Source organism: Artemia franciscana, chromosome 9 (assembly GCF_032884065.1).
Source record: "Artemia franciscana chromosome 9, ASM3288406v1, whole genome shotgun sequence".
Classification (NCBI taxonomy): domain Eukaryota; kingdom Metazoa; phylum Arthropoda; class Branchiopoda; order Anostraca; family Artemiidae; genus Artemia; species Artemia franciscana.
In genome coordinates this window covers 3075497-3097543 of record NC_088871.1, presented here as the reverse complement: position 1 = coordinate 3097543, position 22047 = coordinate 3075497, and the positions used below count along the sequence as shown (strand labels likewise).

The 22047-nt window shown below is 36.0% G+C and overlaps 1 protein-coding gene across 6 annotated transcripts in view; it reads right to left on the bottom strand.

Moving 5' to 3' along the window:
* Positions 1-22047, bottom strand: part of LOC136030886 (inactive histone-lysine N-methyltransferase 2E-like) — a 63451-nt gene that overhangs the window by 1894 nt on the left and 39510 nt on the right. For 4 of the 6 annotated variants that reach the window (XM_065709978.1, XM_065709975.1, XM_065709977.1 and 1 more), the window contains 2 exons: positions 21682-21815; positions 2858-9620 (listed from right to left, as the gene is read on the bottom strand). In XM_065709978.1, coding sequence (XP_065566050.1) covers positions 9477-9620; positions 21682-21815 — 278 coding nt within the window. In that variant the 3' untranslated portion in view covers positions 2858-9476. The remainder of the gene's footprint in view (positions 1-2857; positions 9621-21681; positions 21816-22047) is intronic. The other 2 variants (XM_065709973.1, XM_065709974.1) reach the window with 2 other exon arrangements.

Sequence of the window (22047 nt, the reverse complement as noted above, 5' to 3'; positions counted from 1 at the left end):
TTAGATTTTTGAAAAATGTTTCTAGAACAGTTAAATCGTTAACGAATTTCCATCTATCCGGGAAATCGACACCAAAACAGTTTATCATGGTAAGAAATAAAATTGGGCCTAAGAGGGTTCCCTGAGGTACACCATTATAAATTGGGAGGGAATCAGAGTAAACATTCAGGTATTTGACGACTTGTGTTCTATGAGAAAGGAAGGACGAAATTACTTACTAAATAGGGGTCGACTAGGAAGTTATTGGTTAGTTTTTTTTTTACTAATTTATTGTGGTTAATTAAATCAAAAGCTTTTTGTAAGTCAACTGCGATAACATTGAGCCAGGTATTGGGTTTTTCAAGTTTACTACATATAGTGTCCAAAAGGTGAATCAGATAGTGTTTGGTAGAGGTAGCATGCAAATTTCCGAACTGCCTTTGGTCAAAGCTTGGGATTATTTTTACTTTCAACCAATCAGCTAAAAAGCTTCCATATAACTTGGAAAATACCGGAGTAAGAGTAATGGACAGGGCAACAGCAAAATCTTGTTTGCTACCCTTCTTTTTTACGGGAGTAATAAACCTAATTCCCAACAATCAGGGAACTTACCAGTAGAGGTAATTTCATTAAAAAGTACTAACAAAGGTTCTGAAAGGATGTCTGCAAAGGCTTTAATTAGTACAATTGGGATATTTAGAGGACAGGTGCTGCACTTTTTAATGTTTCTAATTTTTGCCTCAACCTCTGAGGGTAAAATAATAGGGAAATTGGGAGGCTGTAAATCATAAGCAGTATTTATAGAGAGGGGAGGAAGGCTTTGAACTATGGAGGAAAGAAATTTATTCAGATCACTAGCCATAACAAGGAGCTCTTCTTGTAGATGGAAATCTATTTTATTACGTGTTGTCCCACAATTTTTTTTATACTATTGTAGCACTTTTTTGGCTTAGTAGACAACAAATCCTTGACTTTACTTTTGTAATACGCAGAAGCAGATTTACGCATTTCTTTTTTTACGTATTTACGCAGTGAGTTAGCTTCAGATATTGCACTGATAGATTTTATGCAGCACAGAACATTTTCACAATTTTACCATTAACTACGCTCACCTATTTACTTAATGATAAGGTTTCTGTATTTTTTAAAAACAAAATTGCCTTAATGACCTATGCTAAATTTAATGTTATATATAACCCATGCATGTGATTACCATGATCCTAATTTTTGTCCTATTTGCATTTCATATTCTATTTCTGTCCTATTTGCACATTTAGAGGGTGTTTTCATATCCATGTCTAAAGTTTTAGAACAAGAAAATCTTACATTGAACTGATAGATTTTATGAAGTATAGTATATTTTCGGTATTTTTTGCTATCAACCTGGCTCACCTATTTACTTAATGATAAGGTTTGAAGGAGGTGTATTTCTATAAATATTGATGTGGAGAAAATTAAGGACTGTATCCTGTTTCTCACGTTTTTTATATTAAAAATCAGGATGGATTGAAAAAAAAATAATACCTGCTCAAAGTTGAAAATTTAAATTTTTTTTCTAAGTTGAAATTTAAAACGAGCAACAGTTTTAAAGTTACTTAACAACTTTTTCTTCAAATCATTGAGGGGGCAACTATTCCTCTTCCCCCTCAGCGACGTCACTACTTGGAGCCCTTTTTCTGAGAGCCGTGGTAGTCAAGTCGTCCTCAAAGACAGAGTTATTAGATATTTCGACCATCCTGAACAAAATAGATATATCAAAATTTTGAACAGGCACTTTGGGAGGAAAAATAGGTATTGGAGGAATCAGAAGGGTATCTGGATACCCTCTTATTTTTTGGTCACTTAAAAAGGGGCACTAGAACCTTTCCTATCCAATCAAATGAGCCCTTTCTGAATCTTCTAGGATTACTCGATCACCCCTGGGAAAAAGAAGCAAATCAAGAAAAAAAAACCCAGCATTCATGATCTTTCTTCTGGCAAAAAAATAAAAAATTCAACGTTTTGTATTTAGGAGCTTGAAACCTCTACACTATGACTTTCTTATATGCCAAATCTGACGGTGTGATTTTTTTAAGATGCCCCGATATTTTGAGGTTTTCCCTCCTATTCTCAAAAATTGAGTTCATTTTTTCAGGTTCTTAGCTTTTAATGGGTAGCATTAAACTTGATGAGCTTTTATTCATTTTGAATCAACTTCAAAATTCGATATATTTTATGTATCCAATGTTATCAAGACTATGCTTTTAGAGTTTCAGTTACTAATGAACTGCGTCGCTCCTTACTTACAGTTTGTTACCATAAACTGTTTGATAATTCTAAAAACAAAATAACTGAAGGAATAGTCAGACCTTACGAATTTAGAGATTTCATTAAGGGAACAGACTCACCTGTGCAGATAGGGTGTCGAGAATTCTGTTGATTACCCCCCTCCCCCCATCCACCTAGTTGTCTTAATGTTGCCTATTTGTGCCAACTATATGCGAGACACTATTGATTTCACGTTAAACAAATCCCTGTAACTTATACAAGGTTTTTTTTTTAATCTAAAAATGCTAAAATCTTCAAAAGTAACAAGGAAGTTAATATGGTAAATTTTGCGTAACAATTTTGAATTCCATAAAGAACTTAGAACTAATTATAGACTTGCATATTTTTGACTTTATATGAAAAAATTGACATAATTCTAAGGGGTCCCTTGCAATTCCAAATTTGAGAACAAAAAGAACTTGCCAGTGATTACAGGCTTGATGAAAAAAGAAAATGCAATCTATTTTTCTTAATTCAAGTTTATTACGCATATAAAGTCCTTTTATAATAGGATAGATTTTATATTTTTCATTTATGCACACACAAATTTAACATAATGAAGAAAACTTACAATCGACGATCTTGAGCGGTCGTCACAATTATTACAGTACCCTAAACCAGGCAACAAATGGCAGAGGTGACGCACTTGATCTTCTTTAACCTTGGGGGGATGGATGACTAGTAAACGACAACAAGGCTCGTCATCTAAAAAAGTGAAACGATAAATCAAACGTCAAAGAAATGACAAAGAAATGAAAAATAAAGTAAAAAGAAATGAATAAGAAGTTAAAAAGAAATGAAAATGAAGGTGAAAGAGGGAAAATTCTTGTGTTAAATAAAGTATTTGTTCGATTACGATTTTTGCAAGTGAACACAAACTGCACACTTTTAGTAAGAAATTTTGATACTATTGAAGAGTTTCAAATTTTATTTACAATTCCAGTGCTCCTCCATCAATAGTGGAGGGCTAATTCGTTACATTCAACAATTTTTTTATTTTGAAGACATCATTTCAAAAAAAAAAAATGCATTCGTAATTGTGACCCGTTTGTTTCATTTTTGGTGTTAAGATTTGAACAACCTTATTAAATTAATTTTATCAACTTCAAACACAGATCATAAGCCAATGTCAAATTCAGCGGGGGGTTTCTAGCTATTTTGTTTATTAGTCACTAACGAAGTTGTACTGAGCTCGTTTTTTCCAAATATTGTAAGTTTTCAATGCTTATTAGTATTGGGGTGTCTCCTTATCCTTTAATGGCGGCTACTCTGTTCCACAAACTTGTAAACTGCCAGCATGATTCAACCACAGAAAATTTCGCAGACTAGCCCTTTACTGTCTCATAACTGCTTGAGCATCTGTTACAAGTCGTCTGGCAGTTTTATTCTAAATAATTTTTATTTATTTCCCTCAAAATCGAGGAATATATAAGTCCCATGACGAAAAGTGTAAATTTTCCAACAAATGGAACAAAACCACAATTCATAATTAATTTAAAAATATAACTGAATAAAGTATGTCCCGTGTAAAATTTTTCTTGGAAAACTGTCTTAGAAATGATACTTCCCAGGATATCTCTCCCCAATGGTATCCCCATTACAATATCAACAACCATTAAATTCTGTGTTTGGAGACTTTTTCAGAATAAAAACCAAAACAAAACAACAAAAAACAACAACATATTTTTCAACTGAAAGTAAGAAACAAAACTGAAACTTAAAATGAACATAAATTATTCCTTGTATGAAAGGTTATCCCTCCAAGAATATGCCCTCCGACAAAAAAAATCCCATAGAAAATGCTGCCCCTCCCATGGAATACATCTTCCTTTTAAAATCCCCTTGCCTCAGAAAATGCTTCTCCCTGCTTCTGCTGGTTGGTCTCCAATCCCTATCAACTTATGAAAATAAGTAATTAGAGTCTCAATTCTTGACCTAATGGTCATTCTCGAAGTTTCTGTGACTATGAGGTGGAGGTGCGGATGAAATGAGTACAGTCACCCTCCGAAACAGAATAAATTATGCTCAGTTTTTGGTTTAATGTTACCCCTCACTTTCACAATAGACCAGAAATATTCCTAGGAATTATAAGGGAGTAGATGTAAATTTTGTATTTCTGTTGCGTTTTAAAACTTTCTTTTATTCCCTCCTACCCTAATAAAATCCTGGTTGCAACCCAGGGGGTTGCAACCTCTCTTAGGAGGTTGCATCTCTCCCTTAGACAAACAAAACAATCCTTTGATTGTTTCATTCTACATGATCAGCGCAAAGGAATGTTTAAAAATTATGGTTAATAGTCTTTAAATATGATTAAATTAAAAAAAATATTCTTTTTCAACTTAAAGTAAAGAAACAATCAAAACTTTATATGAACAGACATTACCGTGAGCAGTGTTACGGGGGAGGGTATTTATAAGTGATGTTACCGGGAGTTTTCTTTGGGTCTTGGGAGCTTAACGTCGATGTAACATATGGGATATTCAAATTAGAGTGATATCGTGGGAGCTAAATGGGTAAGGAGTTTGGGACTAAAGGACACTGTTAATAGTTCCTAATACTCTTGGTGACAGAATCATCTTAGTGGTGATCGGATCTCATGAGTCGTGTAGATTCCCTTGAAAGCGTACCTAAAGATCACGGGAACTGTGTTTGGTGCCTGGACTCATAAACAAAGACGATTGATAAGCAATAATTTTATTATGGTACTTACATATAAGTTGTCAGATAAGAAGCAACAAAACTTAAACTCAAGCAAGATTAGGTTGTCTATAAACTTGTCTATCCTACATCAATGCTGGAGCCCAACTGTATCGAAAACTAAACTTCCCATACCCATGAAAAATTTTCAGTCCATATGGTGTCCTTTTTTTGCTTCGTCTTGTCTTTTCTATAATGGTACTAAACTTTCGCAATACCACTGGTATTTCCCACTTATAATAAATCATAACAAGGATTTTCATATAAAGTTCGTCGGGGTCATCAAAACTGTTTTTTTTTCCGGAACCAGACTCTCTTTGGCTAGCGCAAAAAGGAACTCTTTTCTTTCCGTTGCAAGAACAACAAACAATTGTATTGTATAATACAATACAATACAATTGTATTGTATAACAACAAACAATTGTATAGTGTACAATTGCCTGTATTGTATAGAATAAAGAATTTAACTTAGAAGTTTTCGCATTTTTATAATGAAATAGAACTTCAAATTTTAATGGAAAATAAATAGGGAATCTTGTCCCGAACTTTATAGAGGGGAACTGTAGGCCTGTATGTGACATATCCCCCTTCCCACTGTAGAATGATGCCCTCATCATTCAGACTAATCCTCCTTTAAATTTTACGTTTCCTTAAAATGTTTGTATTGTTTATTGGTTTATCTTTATAATTCCTTCACCACGAAATGACTGTTTAACCACATCCATAGTGTTACATTGTGTATTTTTTTATTATTATTTTTGTTCTTACTCCTAGAATTTTTAAAATTACACTCCTACACCTCACATTAATATAAAGCACTTGAACAAACATATGGGTTTACACTGTGAGTACCTAGTTTCAATTGTTTTTTTTTAATCGTACTTAATTTTATTTTGTTATAATTTAACTGTGATTTCCAATTGATCCAAGGTATTCGAAAACATTAAAGTGTCACAATTGGATTTAAATTACATCATAATAAAATCACTACTGGCACATTTGTCGTAATTTGTCACTAGGCTAATTTTATAAATCACTATTGGCACATTCTTTTATTTTTTATCACTAAGTTTATAATGTTTCTTAATTTCACACCCCTGCCATAATTTTCTTGTCTCTGCCCATTTCACTAATTGATTTGGTGTATCATCATTCGTCCAAATTAATATCGGTTTTTAGTTCTTTCACCCCATAATACTTTACTGTTTACGTTCTACACAAGTTCGGTAATGTTTATAGCGTTTTTTTAAAATGTTTGTTAGATTTGCTTAAGGGTAGTTTGACTTAGATAGTTGTCAAGACCTTACTTGGTATATCGATTTATAAGTAAAAAAAATGGGATTTATGTTGTTCTTTTTCAATCTTCATACGTGTTCGTGATGTTGCCAATGTTGGGATGCTATATAGTTTGTTGCAGGTAATCTGTTGATGTTCATGGTTCTGTTGGTGTTTACATAATGTGTGGTGGGTGTATCTTCTCAGCTGAATGTCTCCTTCTTGGGCTTATACGGTTTGTTTGATGGGATTAGAGATGATTGTAAGATAGCAGTTGATACTTTCTTCTACACGACTGGTATCATTGAAGTGTTCTATTTTCGTTGACAGCTGTTGGGTGGAACCAGGTGTGTGATACTTCGGGCATTTTTCGGTGGTTGATAAATTATGATAGCAGGTGTTACTTGTGCTTTGATCTTTGACAATAATGTATCGTTGGTCCGTGCCGGAGCGTGCCAGTTCCTATAATAAAAATTTCTTGGCAGAATACATTCTTAATACGCAAAATGATATATAACAATGTGTAACATTATTATAACAGAATGTATATAGCACAAAATTATTAAAGAGTAATATCTTCGGAGTATATTATAATTATTAAAGAGTAATATAGCACATATTTATTAAAAAGTAATATCATTATTATTTCAACACTAGTTACATATTACGGTTGTGATATGTGAATATAAGAGCACTGTTCTAAAAAATGGTTAAATACATGGTAAATATTAGAGGTCTTAATTTTACATATTCTATTTTTCCGAATGCTTTATATTTCTGATACATGATTGTGTCGAAAAGAAACACAATTTATTGTGTCATAGCCTTTCAACTAACATATATCAGCAATATTCTTTGCCTTAGGGACAGGATATTAGGATATACAGGAGACGACCTCTCAATTCTCTTGTATTTCTATATAAATGTATAAGTACTTGGTAATTGTTGGAGGTCTTTATTTTACATATAATATTTTCTGCCAAGCGTTCTATATTTCTGATGTAATTATGGCGAAAAAGAAACAAAGTTTATTGTGTCATAGCCTTTCAACCAATATACATCAGCAATATTTCTTTAATGTAGGGACGGGAAATATGAATGTACAAGAGACGACCTCTTAATTCTCTTGTATTTTTATATCCTCCCAGTTCTAATGGCTTAGATATCGTCGGGGGCAGTAGTGTTTAATTGATGCATTTCCTGTGCCTCAATTATATCATGTTTGGGTTTTGTTCTTCTCACTCTTAAGAGCTTTCCATAGTTTAGTGTTAGTAGTCCTTTTATTATCAGCGAAATCAGAAATACCATAAATATAGTAAATATAATATTGTACCAGGAATTTGGCGAAAATAACTCATAGTGATTTTCTACATATTTCAATCTTTGGTCTTCATTAGTGAACAGGGGAATTTGTAAGTGTAATGCCTCCTTTATTTTTGTTAATTGCATTGTACCTTTGATTTTCTCTATTTCTGGCCATATGGATGTTTTTGATTCTTCGTTGTTTATATTTGGGATTGTGAATGAAAGATTTATTCCTTGAAAGTTTATTATCTTTGGGCTCATGATGTTGGTGCTCGTTGTGATCAAAGGTGTTTGCACAGTTGTCTCTTTGGCTACAAGTCGGCAACCTTGTTTAATGGGAATTGTTCCAGCGTCCTGTAGTAATAGTTCAGTTCGATAACTGGGGTGAATTTTCTCTGTATTATTGTAGCAGGATAGAGTTCCTACTTTTTTTGGTACAGTGAATAACCATAAAGTGTTTCGTAAATTGATAAATGTTTCTCTTTTTGTGCTTCCTATTAGAGTTTCACATGAATGAGGAATATCCTGTTGTTGTGATTCTTTTAGAAAGAGATCTAGCACACATGATCCCATTTTGAGTTCAGTTGGCAAACTATGTTTTTAAATGAAACACATTTTTTTTTAATTCCTGGACGTTTGCTAGTGCATATTTTCTTCTGTCTTGGTCAATGAGCATATAGTCTCTTTAATGTTAATGGGGAAGGTAGATATCTTATATAAGTCGTATATGAATTCGAATTTTAAACGAAAATAAATAAGGAATTTTGTCCCTAATTTTATAGGGGGAAACTGTAGGGCTGTATGTCACAGCAGTGCAATAGTGCTTCCTCGAAAAAAATCGATGTGGGCAAAAGTGCCCCTGGTTAGATGTGGTTCACGAAAGCCTATTTAGTCTTTAGACCCTAATTTAAAAATATTGAAAAATAAAACTGAGCTGTGGTTAAAAGTATGAAATGGATGTGATTGACTACATTGTGGAATTTTATCTGACCTTAAGCGCTAGTTTCGCAGTAAATATAAGAAATAACTTAAGTTAATGTATTATTCCAGTAGGCCTATGGATTTTCTTGTGTCAGAAAGAGAATGGCGAAATGTTATTAATTCCGGATCGATTAGAAGTGGTACGCTAAGTAGTAAGCGTCTTCCTCCATATGCGTCGCATGACCATTAGACATCTATTTTTTCTAATGTCAATTACCGTGTGCATTCTTTGTATACTCGTTCCCTTTCTGCTATTTTTAGTTGTTTTAGCTAGAGGCACCTAACCGATTTGGGTGTATTTTATAACAAGGAGCACTTTATACAAAAGGAGTTGTCGTAGAAACTTCTAAAGGAACTCCTATAGTTGTTAATTCAAAGCTCTACATCCTTTTAAATATCCGGAAGCTATTGGAGGGCAACCACCCTTCCCCCACACCCATCATATCCCTAAACAAATCCAATCAAAATTTTGACATAGCCATGTTGTTCAGCGGAATTAGAGGCCCATTAAGATTATCTTTGAGAACTGACCTTTCCCCCGAGCCCTCAGAACAGAGATTTTAAGTTATGCCCCTGAATATATAAGGTTTTTATGTACAGTGTGGTCTTATAAACTTTTGACAGTCCTCATTGTATTAGACATCAGAAGTTCCACTATCCGTTTTCAGGGTCAAAGTGACAGGAAGGCAACTAGATCGCCACCTCTTGCCCTATTTTCCACAATTATACCTGAAGGAAATTTTGAGCCTCAAGAAAATTAAGAAAGAGTTAGGTATAAAAAAGGGAAAGAGGAGAGAGGGTTGTCTGAAAAGAAGTTTTAAAATAAGGCACTTCAAACCTACATATATACAAAAACAATACAAATTTTGACTTAAAAATGAAAATGTAACTATATAAAAAATAACTTAAAATCACAGATGGTTCTTTCCGACCTACATCTTATCAGAATTGAATTTGACAATGAGTCTATAGCCAGGGCAGTCAAATATATTGCAATCCAGACCGTGCAGTTTTTTCTTGGCATATGTTGCTGCGCTTGTCGTGCTGTAAACTACGACGAACATCACACTATGATGCTGTAAAAGGAAGAAAACATTTGTTCAGGGAAGAAAAAGAAATTAATTATGCATCTGTCTCAATTGAGTATATAATCTGAGTCTCATAAATATTATGAAATACGAGCTATTCCTCCGAGTGATATCTTTTTAATACTGCTGCAAAGTTATTGACCTATGTTACATTTAATATGTAACATAGTTACCAATGTTACATTTAATATGTTTAATATGTTCCTCCGAGTGATATCTTTTTAATACTGCTGCAAAGTTATCGACCTATGTTACATTTAATATGTAACATAGTTACCAATGTTACATTTAATATGTTTAATATGTTCCTCCGAGTGATATCTTTTTAATACTGCTGCAAAGTTATCGACCTATGTTACATTTAATATGTAACATAGTTACCAATGTTACATTTAATATGTTTAATATGTTCCTCCGAGTGATATCTTTTTAATACTGCTGCAAAGTTATCGACCTATGTTACATTTAATATGTAACATAGTTACCTATGTTACATTTAATATGACATAATATAAACCATGCGGATGAACACTACGATCCACGACAATGCCTCCTGGGTTTTGACTGCCATTTGAGCTACAGCATATCGAAATTAATAAAGACTAAAAAAAACCATAAATTAATAGGTAAATAAAAGGGGTTGGCCCCTCCACAATACCTAAATCTATACGTTTAAAAAATAGTAAAAAGACAAAACAAACCACTAATGATGCTTCACTATGTTTGAAGGATATAGAAAACTTGCGCATTACTGAAAACACGAAACAATAATGAAGTATTTTTTTACAGTAAATTTAAAATATTTCCGGACGATATTTATAGTATAAAAATAAAGCATTCAAGGGAAATTTCAGAACTATTCTAAAGACAAGTTCGAAGTGAAGTCATCTTGATAGTATTAAGACTATAGACCAGCTTTAGAGTTCCTATTATAACTCGAAATTCTCCGTTGAATAGAGGGAATAACCAGATTTTCCGAGCACAAATTATAGTATAGATAAGATAAGATTTATTTGCAAAAAAGCCTGCAGGCCATAGCAAACACATACAACTTTAAACAAACACCTAACTACAAACAACTTAAACAAGCAAACAAACTTGCAAACACTTTATGAGTTCAGAAACACCCGTAAATAAACTCTTACCAAGCTAACTCCTCAAACATGATTCCCTATGTTTAATCCCTAAACAAAGAAACTTACACAACTGTTTAATAGCATATCCATTCCTCTCAGCCATTCGCTCCTTTAACCAGCATTCACTCCCCAACACTCGTCCAAAACATTCCTTCCACAACTCAGACAGCTCTTCACACTCGGATACAAAATGAACTAAATTTTCATTCCCCCCGCCACACATAGGGCAAAAATAGGGGCCTGCCTCCTGCCTAAACTTTCCAAATATTTCCATCTGATACCTAAATTTAAACTATCTCTTCTTAGTAACAACAAATTCTTCAAGTCCTCCCTACTCAACCCAAATTTAAAATAAACTTCCTCTCCCCAACACTCTTTAGCTTGGGAGTAAAACCTCAAAGACACCGATTGGTCCTTTTGAGTTTGCCACTCTTGGATTTCTTGGTCGTTTAGGATTCGCTGAACTTCCTTCCATACTGAAACGCTTCCATCCACTGGTCCTTTATCTTCATTCCACATCTCTGAAAGGCCCGAAATGTCCAGTATTTTCTTGACCTGATTTGCCCACGAATCCCGTCTACTGTCCTTCAAACTCTCCAAATACGCTGACTTAGGAAGCCGAACTCTAGGTAGTTTAATTATTTTCTCCCAATATTTCACCATTTTAACCAATCTACCACTCCTTAAAGTGAAAAGCCCCAAATCTCCTTTCAATACCACTGAACTAAATGAATCCTTCAAGCCTAACATTCTCTTAAAATATCTTAGTTGAACTACTTCTAACTTAGCGGCTTTAGCGAAACCCCAAACCTCCTACCCCCAATGTAGACTAGTAACTACTTTTGTCTGGAACACCCTTTTCTGAATCCTTATGTCAGCTAGCTGACCTAAATTACTTATCAACAGCATATTTGTTAACCTTTTACCCCTTAAATTACAATCTTCCATATGCCTAGACATCCCCTTAAGTGCACTAAACTTAATACCCAGATAAACAAACTCCTCTTTAACCTCCAGCCTCACTCTTCCAAAATTTAAAACAACCTCAGAATCAACCTCTCCTTTGCTCCTAAATACTAGTACTACTGACTTCTTAGCATTTAACTCCAAATCCTTCTTTTCTAAGTAATCTTTTATTAAATCTAATTGCTTCTGAAGATTCTCCCTACTATCCGCCACTACTACTATATCATCCGCAAATAACATACATGATAGCCTGAACCAATCCAAAGATACAAATGGGGCTCCATTATTTTTCATAAAACTGTCTAAATCATTAACAAAGAAGGAGAAAAGCTTTGGGGATAAAGTACATCCTTGTTTCACACCCAAATGAGACGTGACCAGTCTAGAAAATTTCCCATCACCTTTACAACAAACTTCACCCTCCAATACATAGCTGCTATTATCGCAACAAAACAAGACGGCAAGCCTATTTCTAACAGGCTTTCAATTAAAAACCTCCTGTTTACCGAGTCAAAAGCACTTCTCAGGTCTAAAAAGGCTACGAATAGCCGACCATTTTTCCCTCTAGCATATTTCCGTCTCAATATTTCCAAAGTAAAAATATGGTTAACAGTGCTGAACGTCGATCTGAATCCCGCTTGTACCGGACTCAGTATTTCCTCTTTATCTAACCAATCTCTTAGCCTAAATTCCAAAACCTTACAAAATAGTTTACTTACCACATTCCCCATAAAAAAAGACCTAAAATTTTCATGTAACATTTTATTGGCTTTCTTAAAAAGAGGCACTGCTACCGAAATGTCCCACGAGTGAGGCCAATAAGCTTTCTCCACAACAAACGAGAAAATCAAGGCCAACATAGGCATTATAGTTGTCCTTCCCAACCTCAGGACCTTTGTGGATATACCATCTATTCCTGGACACGAGTTACCCTTCATCTTTTTCAACTGATCCCAGATTTCTTCTTCAGATACAGGCCTAATTAAATCGTAGTCATTCTGCCTTAAAGGGTAATTCACCCTCCCTAGCTCACTATCATTTGACCCATTCAAATCATTCGTCCTTACATGTTTAGACTTCCTCTTTTCAAAATAATCTGGCCACGTCTCAACTGGCGGGACATCTCCTCTTATTCCCAGGCCCCGGATTGAACATTTCACTACCGACCAAAACTCTCTAGGGTTTTTCTCACTGTAAGCTCTCTTAATTTCTTCATTAATCTCCTTCTGCCTCTCTCTCTTTTTAACTCTTTTAACCATATTATAATTTGACCTTACTTTCCTATATTCAGATAGCCTGCAAAAGTCTAATTCCTAATCCAATGGGTCCGTTACTTTAAGTAGCCTAGAACTCCTAATTACCTCTTCCCTTTTCTGCCTACATTCCTCATCGAAAAACCCTCATCTTTTTTGGCCGTCCGTCTTCTATCCTGCACTAAAGGCCTGATGCTCTCATAGATTCTATCTATAATTACCGAAACTGCTTGATCCATTTCAGCTGGTTCTGAAAAATTCAAAATCAAGTGGCAATCATTTTGAAATTCCTCACTTTCTAGTTTCTTTTTAACCAATCCTTCTTTCTCCTTGACTATCCAAACTGGTTTTCGTATTCTTACCTCACGCGTAGACCATTCTTTTATCCTTTCAGACCGTCGAATACACCCTCTCAGCTGAAGACTCACTGGCAAATGGTCAGAACCGACCAACTCTAGGACCCTGAGGTCCATCGCCTGGGGCCAGAGAGATAAACTACATAAAATATAATCAATTAAGCTCGGCTAAGACCCACTATAGCATGTAAAATCACCCTTACCAAAGTCTCCTCCCGATCTCCCGATCATAATTAGTAAGCCTTCCTTTATACAAAAATCTATTAGATTCCTTCCCCATCTATTGATTTTCCGGAACCTATCCCTACTTTTCCTTATAGGAAAAACATATTCACAATCATTTTCCAAACAAACATTCTGCCCTGGTACATTTACAAGGGGTTCACCAACCTGCAGCTCAACCTCTTTACTAGTATATGCATTAAAATCCCCTAAAAAACAAAATTACGGCAAGGGAACAATCTTTTATACTTCTGCGTTTTCATTTTCCATCAATTCCCATGTATCTTCACGACTGTAGGAACTACTACTCGGAGGCAAATATACAACACACACAACAAGGTGAACATTTTTAACTGACAATAACAACCATAATAGATTTTCAGATTCACTTTCTAGCCTACGACATAAATTAACTACTCCATTCCTTATAAGCGCGGAAACTCCTCCATAATATCTACCGTTAGCAGAGGCCTCTCTCCTACACTCAAAAACCTCAAAATCTTCACATGACAAAAAATCATCTAGAGAATTCCAAGTCTCCACAAGACAAACAACATCCCAACTCTCACAGCCTGCTGATGTACTCGACTCCAATAGATTTTTTAACTTCTCCCTACTATAACCTTGCAAATTCCAAACTACAAAACTTATACACGAATCACTATGGTGATTAATACGTACTACCCTTTCACTAGAATTTTCACTATGGCCCCCGTTTCCTATTCATCACCAACAGTTACTACAGTCCCTTGACTCGGTTGTTCTCTTAACATGCTTTCACCATCTCTTGCCCTCACCTCAAGACCACTGACCTCAATTGGTGCTTCCTGGTTGAGCACTCCCACTAATCGTGACTTTCTGATCGGCTGATTTTGATCGTCACTTGGACTTATTATCCTAGCATGGTCTCGTTTGGCCCGTGGTTCAGGCATCCTGGACCTCTTCAAAGCAACCGTATTTTCCGGTGTAATAAATGCCGTTGCGGTTCGAATTTCCGTGTTTGGATCGTCCAATTCATTTTCATTGGCTGAAAAATATCCTTGCAAGCTACCTGTAGATGCTGACCTGCTACGCGTTGAAGTCTCATGGTCAAGGGACTGACGGCTCTGACCTTGAAACATTCCCAGAGCTATCGGGACCATATCTCTAACAGTTGGACCTCTTACTTCAATTATTTTCTCATCCTGAAAATCACACGTCAAGATCTTGTCCTGTAATATTAGCCTCACCTCCCTTAATTTAGCAGGCATATTTTTTTACCTAGCCTCCGCTAGAAGTGGTTTTAGCCTCTCTCGATCCATACGCTCTCTTTCCGTGTAATCAGGGGAGATATTCAACTTATGACGGCTAAATAGCCCAGAAGATCTCAACACCAAATCTCTTTGAGGCTTGCATGACCCAAAAGTATCTATCTACCACTAATGTGTTCGATGGTTATGATGATGAAGCTACAATAAAGGATATGGTTCAGTCGAAGAGAAGTCGTATAATCCGTTGTAAGATCTTCTTCAAAGCAGATATGCAGCTGAAGGTAAAAAAGGATGAGTTTTTGTCCTGCAAGAAAAACAAGATCAGGTTTATCTGCACGTTGGCTGTCCCTGATGAAAGGGCTTCGTCGTAGTCCAGGCACCAGGTGATGCATGTGTCCCAACTGTGAAAGCTGTTGTTAATTCTTACAGGTATTACGAAACTGCCGTCATTGGAGATGATACGAATCTATTGGTTCTATTGTGTTATCATGGTGACCTATCAAGCAAGAAACTGTTCTTTGCACCTGAGCCAAAGTAAAACAAAACTTCCCGAATATGGAACACGAACATATTGAAAGAGAAGCTGGGCCAAGAGACATTACATCTGATTCTTTGTCGTCATGCTATCTTAAGCTGTGTCTCCACCTCACGGGTCCAATAAGTGGGAAAAGGCCTTGCTTTGAAGAGACTAGTGGCAGATGCCAATTTTCGTACATCAGCTGCAGTTTTCATGCTGAAGTCAGCTTTGAAGGAGGAAGTAAGGGTTGCTGGAGAAGAACCTCTGCTCATGATATGTGGCTCAACAAAAAGAGAATGAAAGAAAATCTGAATGAACTCCACACGGAAGTTTTTAAAAAGAAGGTGACTACTGCTAGTACGTTCGTCCACCCAGAACAGTTACCTCCAACTTCTGATGCAGCTAAATTCTACAGTTACAGCGTTGTCTACCAAGTTCAGGTATGGAGTGGAGATCCTGATTCTAAACTTAAAGCCGAAGAATGTGGTTGGAAAAATAAAGATGACTTCTTGTATCCATTGACTACTAACCCTCCACTAGCCCCTCGCCTGCTTCTGAAAGTCGTTAAATGCTCCTGTCTAGTGGAATGTATCTCAACAAGATGTGGCTGCTTTAAAAACGGCTGAACTTACTCTGCAGCTCTCCAAGAATCGAAAACTATAACGATGAGAAGAACGTCGAAGCTTAGATAGCTGAATCAAAACAATAAGTTGTGAATACTAGTCAGAGTTTAATTCCGTCTTTTAAATGTTCATGAAGCTAATTCGATAATTTTATCGGTTGTGAAGACTAGTCAGTGTGCTGCTAATAGTTTATTCTAGGATGGATTTTAGATTTTGGCCGCTGAAAACTAGTTTCATAGACGATTTCCCTTTTCTAATATTGTTTATGTTTAAATAAACATCTTGCAATCAGGTTTTCAAGCCAACCCACGAGCTGATGGAGCCAGCGATGATCTGATTCAGGATAACTAGTTATTAAATCTCACAACTGACAATTTAGCCAGCGACAGATGGTCTGGTAAAAAAAAGGAGATCACGACGACAAGAAGCGCAAAAACTGTACACCAAATTTGAGTTTGTTTTAGCACTTACCTCGTCTTTTTACATCGGAATAATAATTTAGTTCAAGAAAAACAAACAATTGCCGGAATTTAATTTTTTTACTAGGAAAGCAAGAAAACTGACACGATACGCAAAAAAAAGTTTTGTGTCGACCTAAAATGTGAAACTTTGGATATGTTACTCAGCTTTTTTCCTCTTCCACATGGTGTAAAAATCATTGCTGTTGCAATTTATTTGGTGTCAAAGTCTAGTTTGCCTGCACTAGTATGTTAGATGGACCGTGAATTAAGTAATTCTTGCTCGTTTTAAATTCAAACATGAGGGAAATTTACTTCCCTCGGAAAAAACTTTGCTTTTTTAGTTAATCTTTGCCCGTTCTGAATTAAAAACACAGCTAATTAGAAATATCAGTCGCTCTCTCAATTGCAAATCCTGTGGACATGGTCGGTCATGAATATTTGAATTATTTTTTGTACCGATTGCCTTCAAATGGGTCACAGAACTAATGGGATGACTATCTTACTCTCAAGCTCTCTCATCACAAAAAGATTATAAAAGATTTATAGGTAAAGTCTACTGGTTCATCTAATATAGGTCCAATTTTTTTTTCAAAATACCAAGAAACAAAGAAACACTCTAACTTTAAGTCAAATTATCTAATAACTAAACCACAGCGGTTCCTCAACTCTAAGCGTTTTCTAAGATTTTAGGTTCCCTCCCCCCAATGTCACCAGATCCGGCCGGAATTTCAAATAAGAGCTCTAAGACACGATATCCTTCTAAATATTAAATTTCATTAAGATCCCATCACGCGTTCGTAAGTTAAAAATACCTTTTTTCTAATTTTTTCGATTTAACCGTACCCCCCCCCCCCCAGATGGTCAAATCGGGGAAACGACAATTTTTAATTTAATCTGGTCTGGTTCCTGATACGTCTGCCAAATTTCATCGTCCTAGCTTACCTGGAAGTGCCTAAACTAGCAAAACCGGGACCGACAGAATTTGCGATCACTATATATCACTTGTTAGATACCAAGTGCCATAAAAACGAGAGATAGATCAGGGCTCAAGGTTTTTGACAATGATGTTTCCAATGGTGGACTTTTAACTTCAATTAAATTTAATTTCTCTTTTCAGGCTTTTTTTCGAAATCCCCATAAATTTATTTTCGCAATAAGCTTTTACGGTTAGGAAGAGCCAAAACAATAGTTACCATTCAAAAGAGCTCTCTCTCAATTTTCTAGGATATCTGGTCCGATCACCCGTTAGAAAAAAACAAAAAAATAAAATAAAAAATAAACACGGATTGTGATCTTGCTTTTGGGAAACAAATATAAAATTCCACATTTTGAAAAATTTCGTGGTAATAAAATGAAAGTTGGTAGCGACCAAAGTAACCTAAACTCTAAAAAACAGAATTTTGATACCAATAGATACAAAGAAAGAATTTTTATCCTGATTTAAAGTATGTAAGTTTCATTAAGTTTAGTCTTACCCATCAAAGATTACGACCCAGAGAAATGTTGCCTCATTTTCAAAACAAGAGCTAAGAGCTCATATGGCACTTGTGACGAGGTCGGAAGAGCCAAGAGCTCATATGGTATGAGCTCTAGCAAAATTCTAAGAATCAATAGATTAATTTAAAAAGAAAATCAGAGGCTTAATGCCGGTCGGGATTTAAAATAAGAGCTCTGAGATACGAAGTCTTTCTGAATTTCAAAATTCATTAAGATCCGATCACCCACTCGTAAGTAAAAAATACTTCATTTTTCTAATTTTCCTCTCCCTTCAACCCCCTTCCAGATGGTCGAATCAGAGAAAACGACTTTATCAAGTCAATTTGTGCAGGTCCCTGACACACCTACCAATTTTCATCGTCCTAGCACGTCCAAAAGCATCGAACTCGCCAAAGCACTGGCCCCTCTAACTCCCCCAAAGAAAGTGGATTCAGTCCGGTTATGTCAATCATGTATCTACGACATATGCTTATTCTACCCACCCAGTTTCATCCCAATCTCTTTACTCAGAGCGTTTTCCAATATTTCCGGATTCCCCCACAAACTCCCCCTCCCAATGTCACCAGATCTGGTCGGGATTTAACATAAGAGCTCTGAGACATGAGTTCCTTCTAAATATCAAATTTAAAAATACCTCACGAACGGTCGCCCGTTCGTAAGTTAAAAACACTTCATTTTTTCTATTTTTTTCGAAATAACCGTACCCCCCCCCCCCAGATGATCGAATCAGGGAATGAATATTTCTAACTTAATCTGGTCTGGTCCCTGATACACCTGCCAAATTTCATCGTCCTAGTTTATCTGGAAGTGCCTAAACTAGTAAAACCGGGACAGACAGGCCGACCGACAGACCGACAGAATTTGCGATCGCTATATGCCACTTGGTATATACCACGCGCCATAAAAAGCAGAAACACCCCTTAAAAGTCATAGAATCCTAATAAAAATCACGCCATCAGATTCAGCGTAACAGAGAACCCTGGTGTGGTGGTTTCAAGCTTCTAACTGGAAAAACATATAATTTTGTATATTTTACCAGAAGAAAGATTGCTGATGTGTGTTTATTTTTTTTTTCCTCAATGGTGATGGTATTGAACCAGTGAACCTAGAATATGGTGAGAGGGCTTATTCGAAGGGAAATCAGAAGTTCTATTGTCCTTTTTAAGCGACCAAAAAGATTGGAGGACAACTAGGCCCACTCCTCAATCCTTTTTTTTCTAAAATTGCCCGATTAAAACTTCGGGGTGGCGATTTCGTTCATCATAGTTGAAAGGCCCAGTAACTATACCTTTGGATATACAATGATCCCTCCCCCACATTCCCAGGGGAAAGGTCTTCAAATTATAAAAATTGCACATTGTTTACGCATAGTATTTGTTATTAGGAAGCATGCATACATTTTAGGGCGGGAAAATGAACTTTCTGCTGGTTTTTTTTTCACGAGGGAACTTTCCATGGGGAAGGAAGTTTTCAGGGAGTGAACGTGTCAGAGGAAACTATACATTGGGGGAAATTGCAATAATTGCTATACAAAATATTTTTTTATTTCTTGCTCACTCTTTCCCGTCTCAATTTTACGCGTGGAAGTGTTCAGGGCATTTGTCCTGGGTATATTTTCACTGGGATTGAATTTTCTATAGGATATATCCATGGGGAGGGTATTTCTCCGTGGAGATATACTGATATATTGACATAATTTTTCAACTGAAAGTAAGGAGCAGCTTTAAAGATTGAAAAGAACAGAAATTATTGCGTATATAAAGGGGATAGCCTCCTCATCAACAACTTGCTTTTTACGCTAAAGTTTGAATTTTGTCTCAATTCTTTCAGAACGATTCCTCAAATACAAGGGTCGTTTAATTAGAATAGTAAGAAGCCTTTTCTTCAGCATGGAAATCAGGGTGTTGAGGAGGAGGCAACCTCCTTCATATACGTAATATTTACGTGATTCTCATTTAGATGACTTTAAGTTATTTTATCTGTTCCCCCTATTTTCAAAAATTAGATTAATTTTTAAGGTTCGTAGCTTTTACTGGGTAGAATTAAACTTGATGAATTTTCTTTATTGTGAATCAACTTCAAAATTCAATTCTTTTGATGTGTCTATTGTTATCAAGGCTTTGTTTCTGAGAGTGTCGGTTACTTTTGAGCCGCATTGCACCCTTACTCACCCTGCTTACTGTTCGTTATCACAAAACTGTTTGATAATGCAAGAAAAATCTAAAGGAATAGTCACACCTACAAAATCTAGATACTCATTTTGTGTATTTGTGCTAACTTTTAGCAATATACTATAGATTTCGCGTTAAACAAAATCTCCGTAGCTTTACTAGGCTTATTTCTAAAAATTCTATAATTTTTAAAAGTAATAAGGAAGCTAATAAGTTAAATTTCAGTATTAAAAATTTTAATACCTTAAAAAACTTAGCATTGCCTACAGAACTACATATTTTTCATTTTATATACAAAAAACTTAATATAAAGAAGAAAACTTGCACATGGCGATATTAAGGAGTCCGTCTTATTATAAAAAAAAAACAAGAGCTAAGACCTCATATGGCACTTGTGACAAGGCAAGAAGAGCTAAGAGCCCAGGGCTCATATGGTATGAGCTCTTTAAAGGAATATTTAAAAGGAAAATCACAGGCTTAATGCCGGTCGGGATTTGAAATAAGAGCTCTGAGTCACGATGTCCTTCTAAATATCAAAATTCATTAAGATCCGATCACCCACTCGTAAGTTATAAATACCTATTTTTTTCTAATTTTTCCTCTCCCTTTAGCCCCCCAGATGGTCGAATCTGGGAAAACGACTTTATCAAGTCAATTTGTGCAGCTCCCCGACAAACCTACCAATTTTCATCTTCCTAGCACGTCCAGAAGCACCAAACTCGCCAAATCACTGAACTCCTCCCCCAACTCCCCTAAAAAGAGCGAATCCAGTACGGTTACGTCAATCACGTATCAAGGACATTTGCTTATTCTATCCACCAAGCTTCATCCCGATTCCTCCACTCCAAGTGTTTTCCAAGATTTCTCCTTCCAACTCCCCCCTCCCCAATGTCAAAAGATCTGGTCGGGATTTGAATTAAGAGCTCTGAGACACAAATTCCTTCTAAATATCAAATTTCATTGAGATCCGATCACCCGTTCGTAAGTTAAAAATGCCTCATTTTTTCTAATTTTTCAGAATTAACCCCCCCCCAACTACTCCAAAGAGAGCGGATCCGTTCCGGTTGTGTCAATCATGTATATAGGACTTGTGCGTATTTTCCCCACCAAGTTTCATCCCGATCCCTCCACTCTAAGTGTTTTCCAAGATTTTACGTTCCCACTCCCACCCCACCCCACCCCCAAAGTCACCAAATCCGGTCAGGATTTAAAATAACAGCTCTGAGACGCGATATCCTTCCAAACATCAAATTTCATTAAGGTCTGATCAACCGTTCGTAAGTTAAAAATACTTCTATTTTTCTATTTTTCCGAATTAAAGGGCCCCCTACTCCCCCCAGATGGTCAAATCGAAAAAAAAACTATTTCTAATTTAATTTGGTTTGATCCCTGATACGCCTGCCAAATTTCATCGTCCTAGCTTACCTAGAAGTGCCTAAAGTAGCAAAACCGGGACCGACAGACAGACCGACAGAATTTGCGATTGCTATATGTCACTTGGTTAATACCAAGTGCCATAAAAATCTAAACCAGGTGTTAACACATCAAAGAAATAAATTAATCATAAAAAGGATTTGACATAATGAAGAAAACTTACACTCGGAGACATTTTGTTTCCTTTTCTATCAAAACTGTCTAATCCAGGTGTAAACACATTAACCAGGGTATGCAATTTATCTTGGTTAACCATCTGGGGCGCGGTAACCAGTAACTGACGACAAGGCTCGTCATCTGAAAAAAGTTAAATGCTCAATTAAACGGCAAAAAAGAAGCTAAAGACACTAACCGTAACGGCGATAATGAGCATAAATTTTGTCTAAATTTGATCAAAAGTAATTCAGTCACCTTTGAAAACTGCATCAATTAGTAAAGGAATCACCGGGCTGGCGTTCTGCAGACTGATGGTACAAATTATAGTGACAGTGCATTTTTTTGAAACATGTTTCGCTACATGATTTTGAAT